The sequence below is a fragment of the Sus scrofa genome, chromosome 1 (assembly GCF_000003025.6).
Source record: "Sus scrofa isolate TJ Tabasco breed Duroc chromosome 1, Sscrofa11.1, whole genome shotgun sequence".
NCBI lineage: Eukaryota > Metazoa > Chordata > Mammalia > Artiodactyla > Suidae > Sus > Sus scrofa.
Genome location: NC_010443.5, coordinates 165,610,822 through 165,633,205, shown reverse-complemented (window position 1 = coordinate 165,633,205; position 22,384 = coordinate 165,610,822). Strand labels below are relative to the sequence as shown.

Genomic DNA, 22,384 nt, shown 5'->3' with positions numbered 1-22,384 from the left:
CTGTGCTCCACTGCTCACCCAGTCATTCACTGCAAATGTAATTCAGATCATTTACTCTTAGAGTAACATCTAAAGTCCTTACTAGGGCCTACAAAGCTATAAATGATCTGGCCCCTGGTTACCCCTCTGATGTGTTTTTTCCCACTTTTCCTTTGTTAACTCCACTCTAGTGACCCTGGTCTCTCTGCTTCTTTTATATATGCCAAACACACTGCAGCTTAGTGCCTCTGTATTTGCTGTGGCCTGATGGCCCCCTCTTTTCACATCATTCAAGTCTCTGCTCAAAGGGTGCTTTATCAAAAAGGACTACTCCACCTTATTTTTCCCCATAGGACCTATCTCCACCTGATAAAGTAGATACTTAGTTATCCTTCTGCTTCCTGTCATTAATGCCTCACCCTTCTGTAAATGCAACTCCATGAGAATCAAGAATGGAGTGTCCTTTGTAACTATGCCCTGAATGCCTACCTAGTGGGCATAGCAGGAGCTCAATACATGAATGAAGAAATGAATGTGGAAAGGAAAATGCTGAGTAAATATGCTTGCTCTAAATCTTAAATCTGTTAGTTATGTTCTCTCATAGTATTGCTATGCATCTGCATATTATACCATGCTAGGGTATTAAATCACACAATCCTAGAGCTGTTACAAAAAGTTAAAGAAAGACAAGAGCAGACTGCTTAGAGTCATAGGATGTTAGTCTAGAAAGGGGTTTGCAGATCATTATTTTACAGACAAAGAAACTGAGCCCTGAAATGAGGGACAGTGTGACTTGCATAAGGGCAACTAGAAGACCAGTAGTAAAGCTGGAACTGTGAACCAGGTCTTTTATTCCCAATCCAGGATTCTTATCTTTAAACTATGTAACTTCTCAAATGTTCTATACTATATCTGGCTGTTTATCAAATATATTCAGGGACTGCAGTATAGTGCTGGGACCTATATCTAGTCACTTATGATGGAGCATGATAATATGAGAAAAAGAATGTATACATGTATGTGTCAATGTGTCACCTTGCTGTACAGTAGGAAATTGACAGAACACTGTAAACCAGCTATTATGGAAAAAATAAAAATCACCATTAAAAAAAATACATGCAAAGGGGGAATCTCCACTATAGCACAATGGACTCTGCAGTGCCAGGATGCAGGTTGAATCTCCAGCCAGGTGCAGAAGGATAAAGTATCTGACATTACAGCTGCAGCTGGGATCCAACCCCTGGCCCGGGAACTCCATATGCCACGGGACAGCCAAAAAAGAAAACATTAAAAATAAAATGTGCAAAGAGAAAGTTCCACAAATCAAAAGTACTAGTTACACGCTAAATGGACAAGCCCTTAAGGATTCTGTTGGGAGACTCAGGTCCAAGCATCTGTCCACCACTATTGCTAACCTCTCAGCTGATATAAGCATAACTGTGTTTTCTCTTGGATTCCTTTTTATGAAGAAGCAGAAGAATATTAATTAATAAATGTTGAATATTTTTGCTTTCTTTCCACAGTGCAGGAATTGAGTCTGAAGATATTTCCTTACAAATTCAACTGCATTCATGCATTACAAAAAAATCACAGAAAAAGTATTTGACCAAAAAAAAAGGTGATGCAACTGTGATGGCAACTCTCTAAGATCTTATTAAGAACTTATTTCTACTTTTTAAAGAGTCCTCCTTTATCTGTATCCATGCATGTAAGATAGAATTCTTGAAGCATGAATGAATATCCAGGCTCTACACTACTGTAAATCACTCAGCTAGATGTCCTTCTAATATAAATCCTACTCATTTCCCTATAAATCAATGATCATTGTACAGAAACTTTAGCATAGTGCTCTAGCGGGGGCTACATGTAGCATATTAAGATAAAGTCCATTCTAAATACAGCTTTTAAGAGTAAGACGGTAAAACTGTGCTAAATACATACACCTATCCTCTTTCAAATCATAACACAGCCTGTCCCCCAAAACATGATATGATTCTACTGAAACAAGGTGGCTGTTTTTTGTTCTAAAGTAACATGTAGAAATTGTACATCCAAATGAGTAGGGCTATACCCTTTAATCAAGTAATCACTTATGGAAGTTGTATATGTATTTCCACAAGGCAACTATCACATAATTTTTCCAAAATTTTTCTTTTAAAACACAGGTTCTCCAGATTTAGTATGCATAGGGATCCCAGAGGGAACATGTTAATAATGCTGATTCTTAGAGATCTGAATTTAAATGATCTTGGATGGAGTCTGGGAACCTGTACTTTTAAGAAGCACTCCAGTTAAGTTTTATACAGGTGATCTGTGAGAAATAGCACTTTAGAATAGTCAGTTCACAAACCATGCAAGGATATCAAAATAAGGAATACTGAGGTAAACTTTTTACATATACACATAACACATGGGAGGCTTTTTTTTTCCCCCCAAATCTTCATTCTTCCTGATAGAACATATTATGCAGATATATATTTGCAAACAACATCTATTTGCAAACAACAACATACCTCCATGAAAGAGATTCCTAAGCTCCAGACATCAGAATGGATTCCATACTGCTCCCCTGAAATTCTTTCAGGCTGTAAGAAAACAGAAGGAAATTGTGAGATGATGTCAGCTATTCCAGGAAACAAAGACACTAACATGACCTCAGCTAAGGCAGAGAGACATCAAATATCTGTATAGCACATTATTAGAAGAAAAACAATTTTGTATGTCTGTGTATTACATATATAATCTACAGAAACTGTATAGGTAATATAGGTATATTAGATATAATCTCATTGAATCCTTACAAAGACCATGTGAGGGACACTTTGTTATTTCTATTTTACAGATAAAGAAAATGAAGGCTCAAATTAGTGAAATTATTTAGATAAAGTCCTAAGCTAGTAGCAAATGAGCCAGGACTCAAACTCAGGTCCTCTTCCACTAAACCCAGTGGTCTTAGCTGTGGAATGACAAATTGCACAAAAAGATTATGTAATTTAATCACTATGTGCATTTTGAGAGATGGATCTGAATCACTAGGGATTCTACTCATTTTGTTTATTTGGAAATAATTTTAAACTTCTAGGAAAGTTGAAAATTAAGACTAGAACAAAGAACATCCTTTATCCAGATTCACCTACTTATCAACATTTTATTCCATTATCAGGGTTTCTTTTGATATGAACCAAGGAACAGTTTGCAAGGTCCACTTGGGACCCGGTCGTCCATCAAGACATGCAGAAAACACCTGGTCTAACAATTACTGGCACACTCTCTACTTCAACAGGAACAATTTCATACTGAAGTGGATGCTTCTTGGTCTCCTCATCTCTCCATGATTTGGCATTCAGTAGGGTACTTTGCAGAAGTCTTTTGAATCAACAAAGGAACAAATGAACAAGAGAAACTGAGGTCTTGCTGAGATGGAATGATTGTTCAAGGTTACAGAGCTAGTCATGGCAGGGCTAGGATCACGAACCACTCCTCTTGACTCCTAGTAGAGCATTCTATTCTTTGTACCATCCCTGGAGTTCCTGGAAGCCACCACAGCCATCATCCTTTAAAAACTTCCATCAGAGCTCTTACAAGTCACTGATCAGGGCCAGCCTGATCCACTGCAGATGGAAGAAATGGGCACTTACCATTCACCAGCAGGCGATGTATCAGGCATGTGCAAGATGCGGGCCGGATACTATCAGATGAGTTGGCAGAGTCCTACATCTTGGGAAGTTGGCTTGGTTGGGGACCATAACTTTTTAACTTACTATCTACTCCCACCCACCAGGCTATCTCATGTATTTACTGCCTTCTTCTGGGACTACTTTTCATAAAATACATAAAGTCCTACTCTGAGGTAGCTGAATGGATTGTTTTATTCCCTTCCTTTATTTATTTCTTTAATTTTTAAAACCCTTTCCTAACAAGAATGATTCTTCCCAAGGGCCAGTGTCATATGACCATTTTTCCCAACTGCTAACAGACATGGTCATTCCAACTCCCTAATACCTTTTCTTTTACGTTCTAATCCCCCACACCACCACTTTTCAAGTTCCTTGCTCATCCATGAGTGAACCCATTACCCAATTCTAGCTAGATCAATAAATACTGGGATTCATTCATATGGAACTGGCCAGCGTGCTAAAGGAGTAATGCCGTCATCATCACTGTGGTAAACAACAACAACAACAATGTCACTGCTGTGCATTTACTGAAGAGTTTCCATGTGTCAAGTACTGTTTTAAATGCTTTTCATGCATATCTCACTTCAGACTCACGAACACTCATATTAGACTGGTACTATTATTACCCCCATTACTCAGATAAGGAAAATGAAGCACAGAGCGGTTTAATTTGTACCTACTAGAAATGGTAATAATAGCTATTATGTAATGACAACTTGGTTTGACCCAGACACTGGGCTAGAAACATTGCATCCTCTATACCTCAGAACAATTTTACAAATATTATTGCCCTCATTTTACAGATGTAAAAACTGAGGCTTAGTAAGACTAAATCACTTGCCAAAGTCTAGAGTTATGGATTAGCATTAGCATTAAGCTATGGATTAGCATTAAGCATTATTTAGGTACACAGCCAGGATTCAAACCCAGGTACACATGACTGAAAAATCAGGGTTCTTTCCAGTTGTGTCAAACTGTCCCCAGAACTAGTAGTCAGAAGAGCCATATGCTAGTCTTGATCTGGTCAAAATTCAGCCTTGGACTTGCCATCATAGAACGGCCTGAGGTGCTTAGTACCAATGAACTTCCAATATCAGAACTTCTGGAGGTGGCTCTGACAATCTTCATTTTATTTTTTTAATTTTTAATTTTTTTGTCTTTTGCCTTTTCTGGGGCCACTCCCACAGCATATGGAGGTTCCCAGGCTAGGGGTCCAATCGGAGCCTACACCAGAGCCATAGCAATGTCATATCCGAGCCATGTCTGTGACCTACACCACAGCTCATGGCAATGCCGGATCCTTAACCCACTGAGCAAGGCCAGGGATTGAACCCACAACCTCATGGTTCCCAGTCAGATTTGTTAACCACTGAGCCACGATAGGAACTCCTGAGAATCTTCATTTTAAAAAGTAATTTCTCTGGGTGAATCTTTGGTAAACTCAGCTCCAGTCACTAAACATGTCTGTTTCTTGCAGAGGGGATGATCCACCCTCCTCTTCCCTGATGAGTGAATATTTCTTCTATGGGCCCTGTTCAAGGGCTACATTTTTTTAAGTGAAGCCTTCCTCCACTTCTCTGGCAGAATTATGAATTCCTGTCTCCATATATCATTAAAATGTTCTTCAAATCTTTCACATTAATTTGCCACACTGTGTTGTAATCATCTGTTTGCTAGTCTATTTCTCTTTGGAGGCAAAGAGAGTGTCTTACTCATCTTGTACCCAGTTCCATGCCTAGTACATGGCTGGTGTGCCATCAGTATTGCTGACTGAAGGGATGTTTACTGCACATTTTTGGTGCATGTTTACTGCACATTTGTTTTTTTAGAAATTAAAAAAATTTTTCTAATTTTATGGCCACACCTGCTGCATATGGATGTTCCTGGGCTAGATACTGAATCTGAGCTGTGGCTGCAGCCTATGACACAGATGCAGCAAATCCATACTGTTTGCATAATGGTTGTACCAATTTACATTCCCACCAACAATGTGTGTGTGGGAGGGTTCCCTTTTCTCCACATCTGCTCCAGTATTTATTTATAGACTTTTCCTTCCTTCCTCCCTCCCTTCATCTTTATGTTTTTTAATCTCTACTTTATTGATTTCCTCCCTGATCTTTATGATTTCGTTCCTTCTGTTGACTTTAGGTGTTGTCTGTTCTTCTCTTTCTAATTTTTTCAGGTGGTAGGTTAGGTTGTTTGAGATTTTTCCTATTTTTTTTTTTTCCAAGGAAGGTCTTTATTGCTATGGACTTATCCCTAAGAACCCTTTTGCGGCATCTCATAGATTTCTTTTCTTTTCTTTTTTGCTTTTTAGGGCTGCAACTGCGGCATATGGAAGTTCCCAGGCTAAGGGCTGAATCAGAGCTACAGCTGCCAGCCTACGCCACAGCCACAGCAATGCAGGATCCTTAGACCACTGAGTGGGGCTGGAGATCAAACCCCCATCCTCATGGATGATAGTTGGATTTGTAACCACTGAGCCACAATGGGAACTCTCCCACAGATTTCTTATGGCTGTGTTTTCAAGGCATTTTTTTTTCCAGCTCTTATTATTATTTTTTTTAATTATTTTTATTTTTTCCATCATAGCTGGTTTACAGTGTTCTGTCAATTTTCTACTATACAGCAAAGTGACCCAGTCACACATACATATATACATTCTTTTTCTCACATTATCATGCTCCATCATAAGTGGCTAGATATAGTTCCCAGCACTATACAGCAGAATCTCATTGCTTATCCATTCCAAAGGCAGTAGTTTGCACCTATTAATCTTAAATTCTCAGTCCATCCCTCCGCCCCTATGGCAATCACTTCTCCAAGTCCATGATTTTCTTTTCTGTGGAAAGGTTCATTTGTGCCATGTATTAGATTCCAGATATAAGTGATATCATATGGTATTTGTCTTTCTCTTTCTGACTTATTTCACTTAGTATTAGCATCTTCTAGTTCCAAACATGTTGCTGGAAATGGCATTATTTTGGTTTTTTATGACTGAATAGTATTCCACTGTGTATACATACCATTTCTTCTTAATCCAATCATCTGCCAATGGACATTTAGGTTGTTTCCATGTCTTGGCTATTGTGAATAGTGCTGCAATGAACATACAGGTGCATGTGTCTTTTTCAGGGAAAGTTTTGTCCAGATATACGCCCAAGAATGGGATTGCTGGGTCAAGTGATAGTTCTATATTTAGTTTTCTAAGGTACATCCATACTGTTCTCCATAGTGGTTGTACCAATTTACATTCCCACCAACAGTGCAGGAGGGTTCCCTTTTTTCCACACCCCCTCCATCATTTGCTATTTGTGGACTTATTGGTGGCCATTCTGACTGGTGTGAAGTGGTACCTCACGGTAGTTTTGATTTGCATTTCTCTAATAATCAGTGATGTTGAGCATTTTTTCATGTGCTTATTGGCCATCTGCATATCTTCTTTGGAGAAATGTCTATTCAGGTTTTTTGCCCATTTCTCCATTGGGCTGTTGACTTATTTGCTGTTGAGTTGTATAAGTTGTTTGTAAATTTTAGAGATTAAGCCCTTGTCAGGTGCATCATTTGAAACTATTTTCTCCCATTCTGCAAGTTATCTTTTTGTATTTTTTAAGGTTTCCTTTGTTGTGCAACAGCTTGTCAGTTTGATTAGATCCTACTGGTTTATTTTTGCTTTTATTTCTGTTGCCTTGTCTCAAGGCATTTTTAAATTTCCTTTTCAATTTCCTCATTGACCTACTGGTTTTTTAGTAATCTCCATATAGTTGTTTAGTCTCCATATAGTCAGCTTTATTCTCATTTCTTTTCCTGTGGTTGATTTCTAGTTTCAGACCATTGTGGTCAGAGAAGATGCTTGAAATAATTTTTACACTCTTAAGCTTACTGAGGTTATTTGTGTGCCCTAGTGTGTAGTCAAGCCTAAAGAATGTTCCATATGCACTTGAAAAGAATGTATGTATTTACATATATATATATATATATATATAAATTTTAATGTAATGTTCTGAAAATATCAATGAAGTCTAAGTGCTCTAGTGAGTTCTTTAGGATCTCTGGTGACTTACTGATTTTCTGTCTAGAAGTCCTGTCCATTGATATCAGTAAACAGAGTGTTAAAATCTCCTACTATTATTGTATTTCCATGAATTTCTCCTTTCATGTCTGTTAGTATTTATTTTACATATTTGGGTGCTCCTATTTTAGGTACATGTATGTTGATGAGTGTAATATTCTCTTCTTGAATTGACCCTTTAATCATTAAATAGTGTCCTTCTTTATCTTTCTTTATGGCCTTTATTTTACAGTCTATTTTGTTTGATATGAGTATTGTGACTCCTGCTTTCTTGTCATTTCCATGTGCATAACTTTTTCTAACCCCTCACTTTCAATCTATATGTGTCCTTGGCCCTAGGGTGGGTCTCTTGTAGGCAGCATATTTGTAGGCTCTTTTCTTATCCAGTCTGCCACTCTATGTCTTTTGATTGGAGCATTTAGTCCACTGACATTTAAGGTAATTATTGATACATATGTATTTAATGTCATTTTAAACATCGTTTTGCAGTTCATTCTGTTTCTTCTCTGTCCCTTTCTTTTTCTTTTCTTTTCTTTTTTTTTTTTTGGTTGGATGATTTCCTTTTATTTTATGCACATGTCCTCTTCTTTTTAGTTTTTGTGAATGTATTGTTTGGTTTTGATTTGTGGTTGCCCTGTTTTTCAAGTATGTTAATCCCTTCTTATACTTGCTTGCTTTACACAAGCAGTCATATAGGCTCAAACACATTCCAAGAAAATAAAGTCTTAATTACATTTTCTTACTCTCCTTCCCCATATTTTATGATTTTGATGTCCTTTTTTATTAGCACTATTTTTTTTTCTTTTTAAGCCTGCACCCACAGCATATGGAGGTTCCTAGGCTAGGGGCTGAATTGGAGCTATAGCCGCCAGCCTATGCCACAGCCACAGCAACGCCAGATCTGAGACAAGTCTACGACCTACACCACAGCTCATGGCAACGCCAGATCTTTAACTCATTGAGTGAGGCCAGGGATCAAACCTGCATTGTCATGGATGCTACTCAGATTCGTTTCCACTGAGCCAGGACAGGAACTCCTGATTTTGATGTACCTTTTAACCTCTTCATATTTACGTTTTTCTTGTTCCTTGTGTTTATTATTACCTTCAAAAATTGTTTGTTTTTTATCTGTATACTGGCTTAAGTGATTACTTTCCATTGTGATTTCCTCCATCTTATATCTTCTTCTTTCCTATTTAGAGATCTTTCAATATTTCTTTTAGAATATGTTTAGCATTACTGTATTCTTTCAGTTTTTGATTGTCTGAGATATTCTTTATTTCTCCTATTTTAAATGCTAATGTTGCTGGGTATATAGTATTCGAGGTTGCAAATTTTTCCCTTTCAGAAATCTGAACATATGCTGCCACTCCCTTCTGGCCTGCAGCATTTCTGTAGAGAATTCAGTTGATAGCCTTATGGAGGTTCCTTTGTAATTAACTCTTTGTTTTTCTCTTGCTGCCTTTAGAATCCTTTCCTTATCTTAAATTTTTGCCATTTTTGTCATAACATGTCTTGGTGGTCTGTTTGGGTTCATCTTGTTTGGGACCCTGTGTGCTTCCTATATCTGGATATCTGCTTCCTTCTTTATATTTGGGAAATTTTTAGTCATAATTTTTTCAAATACATTTCCAATCCCCTTTTCGTTTTCTTTTCTTCCTGGGATCCCTAGTATGTGCAGATTGGCACACTCTGTGTTATACCAGAGATCTCTTATATTACTTTTTTTTTTTTTAATTTGCCTTTCTCTGCTGTCCTGATTGGGTGATTTACATTATTCTGTCTTCCAAATCACTTATTCGTTCCTCTGCATTATTCATTTTGCCAGTCGTTGCCTTTAGCTTAGTTTTCATCTTGACAAATGAATTTTCTAATTTTTTGGCTCCTCCTTAGAGTTTCTAGTTCCTTTTTACAGTAACCTGCTTTACTACTGATAGCCATTCTTAACTCTTTCAGTATTTTCATAGCCTCCTTTTTGAACTTGATGTCAGACTGAAGAAGTCTGTCTGTTTGCTCCTTCAGTGGAATTATTTTCTGCTTTTAATTGGGAATGGTTCTTGTGCTTCTTCATTTTGCTTACATTTTTCTCACTCTGTGATTTTATAGGAAACAATTATCTACTATAGTCTTGGAGGGCTATTTTCACACAGGAGTATCTCTGCTAGCTTGTGTATGTTTACTTTTTTTTTGGTGTGAGGTCTGCTTTTGGTTTGGATGCTTGCTGTCTCTTTCTTCAGTGTATGCAGGCTGTTACCCCCTTGATGGGGGTTGTACAGGTACATGGCCCATGTGTGCTTCCAGGAAGTTGAGGGCAACAGGTGGTGCCTGCAGGTGGTGCTTGGTTGCCAGGCCCTTTGCAGTGGTGGCAACTCATGGGGAGGTGGGGGTGGTTCCCAGTCACAGGGCCTCAGCAGCAGCAAGAGTGGGGTGTGTGTGTTCCTAGGGATGTGGGGGCAATGGGTGGCACCTGGTCACAGGGCCCTCCTTAGCAGCTCTGGTCCCTGAATTAGTGCATCTGGCTGGCAATGGGAGGATATTCCCACCTACAGTATCTGAGATTGTTGTGGTAACTTGCATCCACTCTTGTAGCCGCACAATGGGTGCCATGACAACTGAGAGCCTGCACACTGATGCACATATGCAGAGAAAGAAGTTTTTGTGGTGGCCCAGCCCCACCCCCTTCTCACACTCCCCAACAATGGCACCTTGCTTCTCTGGTAGTCGCAGGCCTCTGGTGCTCCCTGGTCTGTTGCGCAGCACTCCTTATCTCCCTCAGGCTGTTTCCACACAGCCAACCCTAATCCTCTCCTCTGGACTGACCTCCAAAGCCCAAGCCTCAGCACCCAGCCCCCGTCAGAGTATCTCACAATGCGGCACGCTGGGCAGTGGTATCTATTGCCTGTGCAGCTCTCTCTCTGCTTTTTCCTCCTCAGACTGGCCGCTGTGCCTTTCTCCGAGATTTTGAGGCTCCCCTTCCATCCTGGCTGATCTCCCTGTCAGTCACGAGGCTTCCTAGAATGTGGAATCCTTTTTCATAGCTCCCTCCCAGGAGTGCTGGCCCCATCCTGATTCCTCTTTCTCTCTTCTCTTTCTTTTTTTCCTCCTTTTGTCCTACCAAGTTATGTGGACGTTTTCTTGCTCTCTCAGGAAGTCTGAGGTCTTCTGCAGCATTCAGCAGATGTTCTGTAAGAATTGTTCTACACACAAATCTTTTTCTTTTTGCTATATTTGTGGGAGAAGGTGAGTTCCATGTCCTTCTCCTCTGCCATGTGGATGAGTTCCACATCTGTCTCCTGGCACATTTGATTTTAACCATGAACTTCATAATTATGAAGTTCCCTGCAGTGTTCTACTAATGTAACTTCCTCACATATTACTGCTATTCATGTCCATCAAGAACTCCTAACATACATGAAAATCCTAATATCTTCTAGAATTGTTAATGAAATGACCAAATGTTGCTTTTCTTCCTATCTTTTCTTTCCTATCTCTTTCCCTTTCTTCACTCAACTACTTGACATTTATGGATATACAGTATTTCATTCAGAGTATAGAAGAAACAAATAAGCAAAAGTGGAGCCTACATACAATATATTTTGGCAGGACCAACAATAAGATGAAAGACAATCATCACATTTGCCCTCTTAGCTAATAAAACAAGTTTAAACTGAAATCTGAAAATAAAGCACAGAAAAAATTAATTTAAAAAGAAAAAAACAGCAAAAGTAATAGTTGTCACAGATACCAGATGGCAAATGGGAGAACTCCTTAAGGATGAGATTTGGACAACTTCTCACTGGAAAAACTATTCTTACAATAAGCTAACAAAATTAGCTTACTGTTGTGATGCAGGCTCAAGCATGAATGCTTAGCAAAAGCAGGTAGAGAGCTCTACAGGTCTATTTTAAAGAATTTGTATGGAAAATATTGACTTGGAAAGTGTCCAGGCCCCTGAAACTTACACAGGTATAAGATAAGTCCCAATACATTCTGAATTTATGGAGCCAAGACTTGATGGTCTGAAGCTGCACAATTCAAATTTGTTCTCATACCTGAAGCCAAGGTGACCTGCTCTGTTCTCTCCCCTCCAAAACAAAACAAAACCAAGCCAATAGCCAGGTACCATGCTACTGAGAAAAAAATCTGTGATGAACATTTTCCAGCTAAAAAGCCAAAGTTGGTTACTTTCTGACATGGCATCTGTCATTGGTGTGGAAGGCTTAATAATAGGAAGAACATGACTCTTGTCTGAAGCTCCTCTGGACTGGGGTTTAATCATAGGGGGAAAAAACATGGTCTGTTCTTAATAAGAACAGTAAGAAGTGGTGATGATATAAAAAGCAGAGGATTGGAGTTCCCATTGTGGCTCAGAAAGTTAAGAACCTGACATAGCATCTGTGAGGAATGCTGGTTTGATCCCTGGCCTTGCTCAGTGGGTTAATGATCCACCATTGTTACAAGCTGGGGTGTAGGTCACAGATGTGGCTTGGATCCAGTGTTGTTGTGGCTGTAGCCAAGGCCTGTAGCTACAGCTCCAGTCTGACCCCCAGTCTAGGAACTTCCATATGCCACAGGTGCAGCTGGAAAAAAAAAAAAAAAAAAAAGCAAAGGATCTTAAAGGCAGTGGCTCCAAGATGGCATGCACACTCTACTCCTTCCAGCTACTGCTCTGACTGGGCATTTACTCACAACCCATATTTAGGCAACTCATTCCAGAACTGTCTCTATTTATTATACAACACCCTGGGGTTTACTTGTGAAAAGCAGGATAATACCAAGTTATACCCCTTACCTCTTCCCATAAAGGAATTTCTGCTCAGGGTTAGGCTACTCAGAAAATTAACATAGTAATAAGCACAAATACTTTAGGTTAGTTTATAGTCAAAATATATATCACAAATAACAGGGATTTTTTTGAAAGCCAGCAAGATCACCATGTGGTAGAAGTAGAGTATACTGGTCAACAAGGGTTCTGGAGTCAGATTGCTCTAACAATCTATTTTTCAGTTCACTAATTCTTTCTTCTGCTTTGTTTTATATGCTACCAAATAGTAAGTTTTTAGTTTGTATATGGTAATTTTGTTTGGGAACTTTCTCAAATCTATATTCTACTTTTAAAATTTATGAAGTCTATGTGCACCTGCTATTCCTGATGATTCTTTCTCACGTTGATCTGTTTTCTAGTGTGCCTGGCTGTCTTTGACTGCTTGTTAGTTTTTGCTCTTGAAAAAAAATTTTAGAGAGGTTCTCTGAGGCTTAAGGAGGATGTGCCCACCCCAAACAATGCTGTCAGCATGAAGTGCCCTTTCTAACTCAGATCACACATACAAATATCCAAGGTACAAATCTGTGCCAGAATTAGATTATGGCCAAAGTCCCCCCCCCTCCCTTTTTTCCCCTGGTGTTCTACTTGGCTCTGAGAAGCCTTCTCTTCTGTCCCCTAACACAGCAGAGGAAAAGTAAATTTAGCTTTGATCTGCTTTTATATCAAGTGTTGGGGGGTGCCCTTCACACTTTCAGCATGATATGGGAAAGGTCTCCTCTAAAACCCTCTGCCTTAAGGGAGTCACCATAAGATTCACAGCTGCAGGACTTCCCATCGTGGCACAGTGGAAATGAATCTGACTAGAAACCATGAGGTTGTGGGTTCGATCCCTGGCCTTGCTCAGTGGGTTAAGGATCTGGCATTGCCGTGAGCTGTGGTGTAGGTCGCAGATGTGGCTCAGATCTGGCATTGCTGTGACTGTGGTGTAGACTGGCAGCTGTAGCTCTAATTCAATCCCTAGCCTGGGAACCTCCATATGCTGTGGGTGCAGCCCCAAAAAGAAAAAACAAAAAAAATTCACAGCTGCAGTATAGGCAAATATCCTCAAGAATACATATCTTTGCTGCTCTGACATTCTGCTTTCCCCTCTGTTGCAGGATTCCATCTGAAAATTATCCTGAGATTTCCCTGTTGTCTTTTTAGCTCATTAGTGCATCTGAAATGGTTTTTTAAGTTTTTTTTTTTTTTTTTGGTTTATTGTTTTTGGTTTGTTTTTATGGCTGCACCTGTGGCATATGGAAGTTCCCGGCCAGGGACTGAATATGAATGAGCTGCAGCTATGACCTACGCCACACCTGTGACAACTTCAGATCCTTTATCCACTGCTCTGGGCTAGGAATCAAACCAGTGCCTCCACAGCAACCTGAACTGCTATAGTCAGATTCCTAACCTAATGCATCACAATAGAAACTCCATTTATAAAGTATTTTATTTAGCAGTTTTCAATAGAAGAGTCTGTCCAAATAACCTAAAATGCTACAACCAGAAACTAGAAGCTGGTGTCCTAATTAAATCTTGACTGTCACTACTTGGCTACCTCTGAGACTCTGGGCTAAATTTACTTCATCTTTGGTTTCCTCATCTATAAAATGAAGGCAATAATAGTAATATGTATACCTAATGGAGGTGTGTGAAGATTAAATGAATCCATATAATGTGTTCAACTCAGTACATGTCACATGGGAATGCTCACTAAATGCTGGCCTCCTTCCAATCATCATCACCACCACTACCATCACTAAATAAGTATGGCCAACTGAGGTGGATCACGTAGTCTGTATAGGTTTTATTCTGGGTAAACACAGCTTCCAGGTATAGGAATCGCCCAGGTAGAAAAAAATGTTCAGGATATATGAATAGTTATTTAGATTGACGCTTTGATCTTAAAGGACAAGTATTTGCATAAGATTTCTTAATTTCAAAACTTTAGAGGTATTCATAATAATAATGTCAAACTTTTACATTTGATTTAAAAAAATTATAGCCGTTTCCATTGTGGCATGGTGGGTTAAGAATCTGACTGCAGTGGCTCAAGTTGCTTCAGAGGTACAGGTTTGATCCCTGGCCTGGTGCAGTGGTTAAAGGATCTGGCATTGCCATAGCCATGGAGCAGGTTGCAGCTGCAGCTCAGATTAATCCTTGGCTCAGAAACTTCCATGTGCCTTGGTACAGCCATAAAATATAAGTACATAATATGTATTTTATAAATATATAAAATAAACCACTGATTGATAGTGGATTAAAGTTTTGGGGACTTCTATCTTTAAAATAGAGTAAAAGTTTTAGTAATTAGAATTTCTAAGAAATGGTTCAATTTAACATAAGCCTCAATTTAACATAAGCCTCCAAAGCCTTTTGGATCCCTTTTGGATGAAGCCTTCTGGATGAAATCTTTTAAAAATATAGTTGAAAATATTTCTTGCTTCACATTAAAATGTCTTTTAAACCTTGTTATCTGCCCCTAAAATGTCCTTAAACATGCAATTAACTTCATTTTTTGGGTCTCAGTATCCTTGTCGGTCAATGAGGGACTTGGGTCAGGTGACTTTTCAAGTCTCCTACAAGTGCCATGGCTGAACAGGCCCATACGTTGTTACTGGTTTTGTGTCTGTTTGTTTTAATGACTTAGGATCTTAGAAAAGCCTTCCTATCTTTGTCCTAATTACCATTTTCTTATCACTTACACTTCGGATTATAGAAGGATAAAGTGAGACTATGTGTACATGCAGTCTTGGGTTTCTTTCCTTTTCTTTTTTGGCTACAATCATGGCATGCAGAAGTTCCTGAGCCAGGGATTGAACTTGAGCCACAGCAGTGACCCAAGCTACAGCAGTGACACTGACATTGCCAGATCCTTAATCACTGGGCCACCAGGGACCTTCATGATTTATTTTCTTTTCAATATATGAGCAGTCTAGTTGGTTGTAATTGTCATCTGGGGGTGTTCTTCTATATTTTATCATGCAAGTAAGATACGTAATACAAAAAGTCAAATGCTTCTCTTACAATTAGTGAACAAGTCATTTTTGGAAAGTAGCTTTCATGAACTGATTCATTTATTTAGCACTGTGTGACAGACTGGCTATAGAGAATAAGTAGAATAAACCCTGCTCCTATAAAAATCTTCATCTAGATTTGAAGAGACACAAATAATCTGGACACTATGAGAGGTATAGCAGTTAAGAGTTTAGTCTCTGGAAGCTGATTACCTAGGTTTGACTCCTTACTCTGCTACTTATTAGCTGTATAAACTTGAGTAAGTCACTTAACTTCTCTATCCCTTGGTGCCTTCATCTGCAAAAGGACAATAATATTACCCACCTTATAGGGTTATTGTGAGGATTTAAAGAGTTAATATATGTAAAGGTTTAAAAGAGTGACTGGCACATGGTTCTAAATAAGTGTTGGCTATTATCATGTTGTTATTATCCCTGTACAGCAACAGGTATGAATATAAAGCGAGAGAAATGGATGTAAACTGAGGGTATGACATCAGTTGACCTCTAATTATATATGACCACAGTCTATTACTTGTCCTCTACCCTGAACCTCCCTGCCCCTATCCATGTCACATTACCCTCTATTTCTGAGTCTTTGCTCATCCTTATACAGTGAGTGATCTCTTTTATACGTGTCCTTTTCACATACTGTTTATACAAATGGGTACCTTACATGCCTTCCTTCTAAAGGTATGCTTGGCACAACTTAAGTCTTTATTATGTCATACATGACATGGCTACATATAATGCCAGGTTACCTATTTTGCCCACATCCTAGGTGGATTATAGAATCGCACCACCATACCTGGCTAACTGCATAGAAGGCACTCAGGAAATATGGGTTGATTAATTGAAGGTACTCAGTTTCAGAAACAGCTTTCACTGGCATAGGGAAGAGGTTGGCAAACTTTCTCTGTAAAGGGCCAGAGAGTAAATATTTTTCACTTTGTGGGCCATATGGTCTCTGCTACAATTGTCACAATTACTCCACTCTGCCACCGTAGCACTAAAGTATGCATAGAAAATACATAAACAAAGGGACATGATCATGCGCCAAAAAGACTTCCCTTGTTTTAAATTTAATTTTTACTTTGAAATACCTAATTAACAAGAAGTTGAAAAATATACACAGGGGTTTTTTGTACATCCTTCACCCAGTTTGCCCAGTGGCAGTACCATATAATACAATACCACAGTACCTCAGGCAGGGGTTACTGGTGTAACAGAACAATAAATGTTATTTCCACCTTCCCCACTCCCGACCTCTCATCTCACATTGGTTGGGTTAAAATACAAGGCCGAGGAGAGCCTGCTGAATTGAGCAAAACTCCCTATCAGGCTATTATACTCTTTGCTTCCTAGGTGTCTTAGGCTTTTTACAGCTTGAACCACAATGCTGATGACTAGAATTTACTCACCCAAGAAGCAAAGCAATTTTACCTTTGCAAATCTGAGCTAACATTTCATAATTTTAATCCTTACATTTTTAATTAAGAGATGGACGCATCACATTCATCCATAAACAAAAAGGAAAAAAGTAATTTCTTTAATGTACACCTGGGAAAGACAACTGTAATCTGGATTTGTACATCCAAACATATTGCAATTTAATTATTAGAGCAATTTAAAGCTACTAAGGATATGATAGGAAATGGAAAAGTTGTTTCATTAATAGTTTTTTTTTTTGTTTGAAATCACGGTGTTCCCTGTTTTTTCAAAGGCTGAAATCATGACATTTGGTATGGTTTTGTTAATTATAAAGGTGGCTCACTAATCTCAGTTAACCTGACCCAAAGGGGGATTAAGTTTTATAAAGTTTTATAAAAATAGATATAATGTTTTATAAAAATAGATATAGTGTTTCCAGAGGTAAATTTTTCTCTTACCTAGAAGAATGAGAAAAAAAATGGATTTTCTTCTTAAAAAAATGCAAGGCAAAAATTAGCAGTTCTGGTATCTCAATTTAAAAAAATGTTTTGTATTGTTCTGAGAATAAGATCCAGGATTCCATCCACACTTGGTTGAACTTCATATAAAGATTACTGAAAGTGAAATGGATGGCCGGAATACATCTTTAGATCTCTCATTAAAAAAATTAAAGATGTTAAAACAAAACTTTGCCCCCAAAATACTAAATAAGTTTCCTGCTTGTTCCCTTCCACTCCCCTACTCTTGAAGTGATTGTGGAAGCCAATAAATAAAAGCAATTTTAGGGACACAAATAACTTTCCTTACTTACAAGGCAGGAAAAAAGAAAAACTTCAAAGTCAAGGCTATATTGGTCTCTGAAATGGTTCTATGCTTCTATTTTTCACTCCTGGTAAATGTATTACAGAAGGACTAAGTAAGTTATCTTATAATAGGCGTGAAGCCAAGTAAACAGAATGTAGACATAAAAGTTTGATGGAGAACTGTCTGCTAAACCCTTAACATTCAGAGATCCATGAGTAATAATTTAATTTTAATTAATAATTTAATCTTGATCTGATGTCAAAACATGCTTATATTCCTGGAAAAAAACAGTTGATCTTATTGATTGACATTCTGGTATATTTTAGGGTTAATTAAATAACCAATGTGGCAAAGTAGCCAATATGCTATAAGATGCAATTTTTCTGTAGAATTAAACTTCAAAATTCAGCAATTTCATTTTCAAACCAACCAGTTAAGTCAACAAAGTCAGAGAAGTTGGTAGCTCCTGTATAAACCTTAGCATCTTTTAGGAAGACTTAAAAGTCAGATCATGACAAGATTGACTTCGTAATTTATCATCTGTTAGGATAAAGCTCTGGAATTAATTCAAGAATCATACATTACAAAGTACATAAAGATAAAGATGCTGGCTTTAAATGTTATTTTTGCATAAGTTTACTTACCGCCATATAAGCATTTGTTCCAACATACGTCTTGGCTATAGAATTCACTAGCTATGAGACAAAACAGTCTGTTAGAACAATATAAAGATAATGTGGAAATAAAATGGGCAATTATTCCTCATTTAACCTACAATCATCATTTCTATAAATCAACTAAAAATTATGTAAAAGGGAAGAAATTTATCTACAAAGGCATTAAAAATGATTAAATCTCTCTTTTCTTTTGAATGTGATTTCCAATTTAAACAAGCACAGCATTACAGTTTATAGCAGATAACCTTAAACAATTCACTTAAGCAGGATGCTTATCGCTTTAGTACCCCAAACCCGCCTGATATAAAAAGTCAATTTCAAGTAGAATTTGAACACACTCATTTTTTAGTCAGATGGCTCAAGCTGTGAATGAAGCCCCATGCATTACTAGAATGAAACGAACACTAAATACGCTGGAGGGATAACAGACTCTGACAACTCATAATACAACGATGACCTTCGCTTTGGTCTTCGTGTTTGGCTGAGAGTAAAGGTGGCTGCAATTCAAATCAACATCACAGCACGCTCATGGGTCACTATCACCGGGGTTCTCAGGGGAGGCCCAAAATGGAAATTAATTAAAATTTGTGCTGCACATTGTAATGGCCCTCCACCATTGTTGCTCCCAATATTAATTTTTATTGTGGGCCAGTTGGGCTCCCCAGGCACAGCTCCCACTCTGCCCTCCCTTTTGTCTGGCCAAAACGCTTTCCTATCAAAGCTGCATATCAATGAAGTTTGCTATTCGTAAGTAGTAATTACAATATCAGCAGTTTTTACTGTCATTAAACAATGAACAATCATATTCTGATGAAGGAAACTCGCTTGGAGATTAAAAATGAATAACACAATCCCAGCCGACGAAAAGATGCAGAGTTCTGTTTGTCTGGCAGCTAGGTGATTTTTCAATCCAGCAAGTAGAATGAAAATAGAAAGTGGATGTTACAGACAGTAGAGAGGGAGGAAAAAGAGACCTACCTGAGTGCTAACTCCAAAGTCACACAGCTTGACCTGTCCCCTTGTGTTTACTAGCATATTGGAGGGCTTCACATCTAAAATGGGACCAGAGAAGTCCATGTAACTCATTCCATGTCTACAGTGCTTGTTCAAAAAAAAAAAAAAAAAAACCACATACACACATCATACCATATTGCAAAAATGACATCAATCATCTGTTCAACCCGGAATTCTAATCACAAATTTAATGCAAAGCATTTTATTTGGAGGCAAAATGTAAGGTCCTAACTCCATTTCTAATGATTTCTGGTTTCTGTAGAAGCAAGGGTTTATTTATTTCATGTGAAAGTTAAATAAAATCTTGGCTTCCAACAACTGTAAACACACCCATCATTCTATTCCAACTTTCAGGAAACACAGATAAGAAAATGTAATCTTCATGCAAAGAATCTGTACAGAAAGGCTTAGCTGTACTCTCAGTGTGAAACTGCTCCTCCCACCTAAGAATCAGTAGGGCCAAAGGGAAGCCAGCAAGGAAAAGATCATTTCTATATTTGCTGGTAACAGGTTTATCTGGTTGAAACAATGAGAACATGAGTGCGGTACTGCTATTTCCTGGTTTTATGTATAAATGTTACTTCAGATAATCCTCAGAAATTGATCTAAGAGATGTGTGTGCATGTGTGCACTTATCAGTCTTTGTTTCATTTATCTTTCTTTTCCTTTATATCATTTTGACTCTTATTAGAGTTACCCAAAGAATTGACATGGGTTTTGCCAAGGCAGTCAGTTGCTAAATAATGACACAAAGGGTTTCTGTGAAGCACTGTCAGTGACAACAATGAACCTATTCAGGAATTCAAGAAGCTCACAAAAACCATGCAAGCAGGATAAGAGCATAGCACTTTTGGTGGTATGGAATAGCACCTGCTTCAACATTTCATTTTCAGTGGTAAAGTGGTCTGGTACAGACCACTTGTTATATTTAATATAACATAAAACCTTAATTGCTCCCAAACTGAAAAAGAGACATAATTTTTTATGTAACATCTAAAAACCCCTGTGAGTTAATCTCACTCCAACCATCCACCCTGCAAAGGTTACCCTAAAAAAGTTTCTTGCCAAGAGTAGCTATGTAACTCAAACTTCAAACTCAGTAACCAGTGATTACTGAACCTACTGATCATGTGACAGGAAATGTGCCAGGCACTTTCTCATACATGTGTTAATTTGGTGTTGCCTAACACTAGAACGTAAACTCCATGAAGCAGGGACTTTGTCTCTTTTACTGACTATCCTAGCCCCTGAAGGGTGCCAGGCCTACAGTTAGGTGCTTAATAAGTATTTGTTGGCTAGACGAGAATAAATTATTGGAAACCATGAACACACGGTATTATTTTGTTAATGACTCTGTTTCAGTGATCAGGAGTTAGCTGCAGGCCTTGTCTCTGCAGCATGCCCATTCAGATAAGATACACTATATACTTCCTTTAGGAGGGCTTTCTTTTTGGGTCCAAGTCAGTATGCCTAGGCAGGTGTAAGCTCTTTTTACGAACTGTCTCTTTGCCTCCAGTTCTCCTCAATTTCAATATAAATTTAATCTGCCATCATATTAAATATACCACTTCCACTCTATCATTCTGCTCCTTGAAAAAGAGGTAAAACATTCCCTGACCTCCAGCCCCAACCCTTAAGAATAAGGTTTTGCTTTCAAATATGCCCTGGTAGTCTGCAGAAAATACACATCATAGACAGCCATGGTGGACATTCAATAAATTCTGAACTGAAAGAAATGTTAGACTCTACAAAGCTTGGTCTTATTTTCCAAAGCTAATTCTCACTACAGGCCCTCGACTTTGAATGTTTTTCTTCTGGACAATCTGCTTTTCTATAAACTGACACCCTTAAACCACTCTTAAGCCACCACATCAGATGGAGACAGTTAAGGAACAAATATTCTGAGCCCCAGGAAGAAGGAGCTGCCTGGAAATAATAAAGTACAGTAACATTAGCAAATCCTTAGCTTTAATCAGACACACACTTGACTTAAGTAGATGAATAAGGAACAAAAAAACCCCAAAATTTCTAGATTATATTCTAAAAGGCAAGGTGTAAACAAGAACTTTACGGCATCTTCAGTTCTCCAACATCTTTTTTTACTTATGTGCAAGCCTACTTCATCACTTCTGCCTAGTTTTCAGGAATGCTTTATGTATGAGAGTAGACAGACAGTCATAATCAAAATAACCCTTGTATTCCAACTAGACTGTTTTAGTCACAAGAAGAAAGAAACAAATCCAAAACACCTCATTATTAAGCTTTTGTTCATGCAGTCTGTGTCCCTGACTCTAAAACTCCTGGGTTTAGAAATCCTTCCTCAATAATTTGTTTACCGAATCCTGTCCATCCTCCAGCTCAAGTACCCCCACCTCCCTGTTACCGTGTTCACTCAGGCCACCAAAGCCACTACTTCCTTTGAACTGCTAAAATATTTACTGTCTGTACCATTTTTTAAATTAGTAATTACTTACCATATTTACTGTTATAGATATCACCAAGGAATAAGTTCACAAGGTAGGAATATGCTTTACATAGTTTTGTATGTATTCTGTTTGACGATAGTATCTTGCTTACTGGTTGACGGCTTTCTATACAAATATACTAAATTTGCTAATATAAGTGTTCCCCTCCCAGCAACATCATTTGAACCTAACAGATCCCTTTAAGACGAATCAATGGCTTCAGGCTAGGAGACAGAAGAGTTGGATTTTAGTCTTTTGGGCCCTGCCACAAATTTGGCATGTGACTTTTTAGTTTTCACCTCTGTAGGGAGACAATAAGACAATCTATCTTAACTGAGGATTAGATGAGATAATGAATGTAAAATAGCTTTTAAACAGTCACATGTTCTACAAGTACAAGGTATTATTATTATCCACTGGCAATCAACCAGGCTACAAAAAGTG

At 38.2% G+C, this 22,384-nt stretch overlaps 1 protein-coding gene across 13 annotated transcripts in view; it reads right to left on the bottom strand.

The window, feature by feature from the left end:
• MAP2K5 (mitogen-activated protein kinase kinase 5) overlaps positions 1-22,384 on the bottom strand; it is a 275,190-nt gene that overhangs the window by 100,247 nt on the left and 152,559 nt on the right. For 7 of the 13 annotated variants that reach the window (XM_021100479.1, XM_021100474.1, XM_021100477.1 and 4 more), the window contains exons 14-16: positions 19,440-19,513; positions 18,429-18,479; positions 2,493-2,564 (exon numbers count right to left, since the gene is read on the bottom strand). In XM_021100479.1, coding sequence (XP_020956138.1) covers positions 2,493-2,564; positions 18,429-18,479; positions 19,440-19,513 — 197 coding nt within the window. Of the gene's footprint in view, positions 1-2,492; positions 2,565-16,357; positions 16,466-18,428; positions 18,480-19,439; positions 19,514-22,384 lie in introns of all 13 variants that reach the window. The other 6 variants (XM_021100443.1, XM_021100434.1, XM_021100437.1 and 3 more) reach the window with 1 other exon arrangement.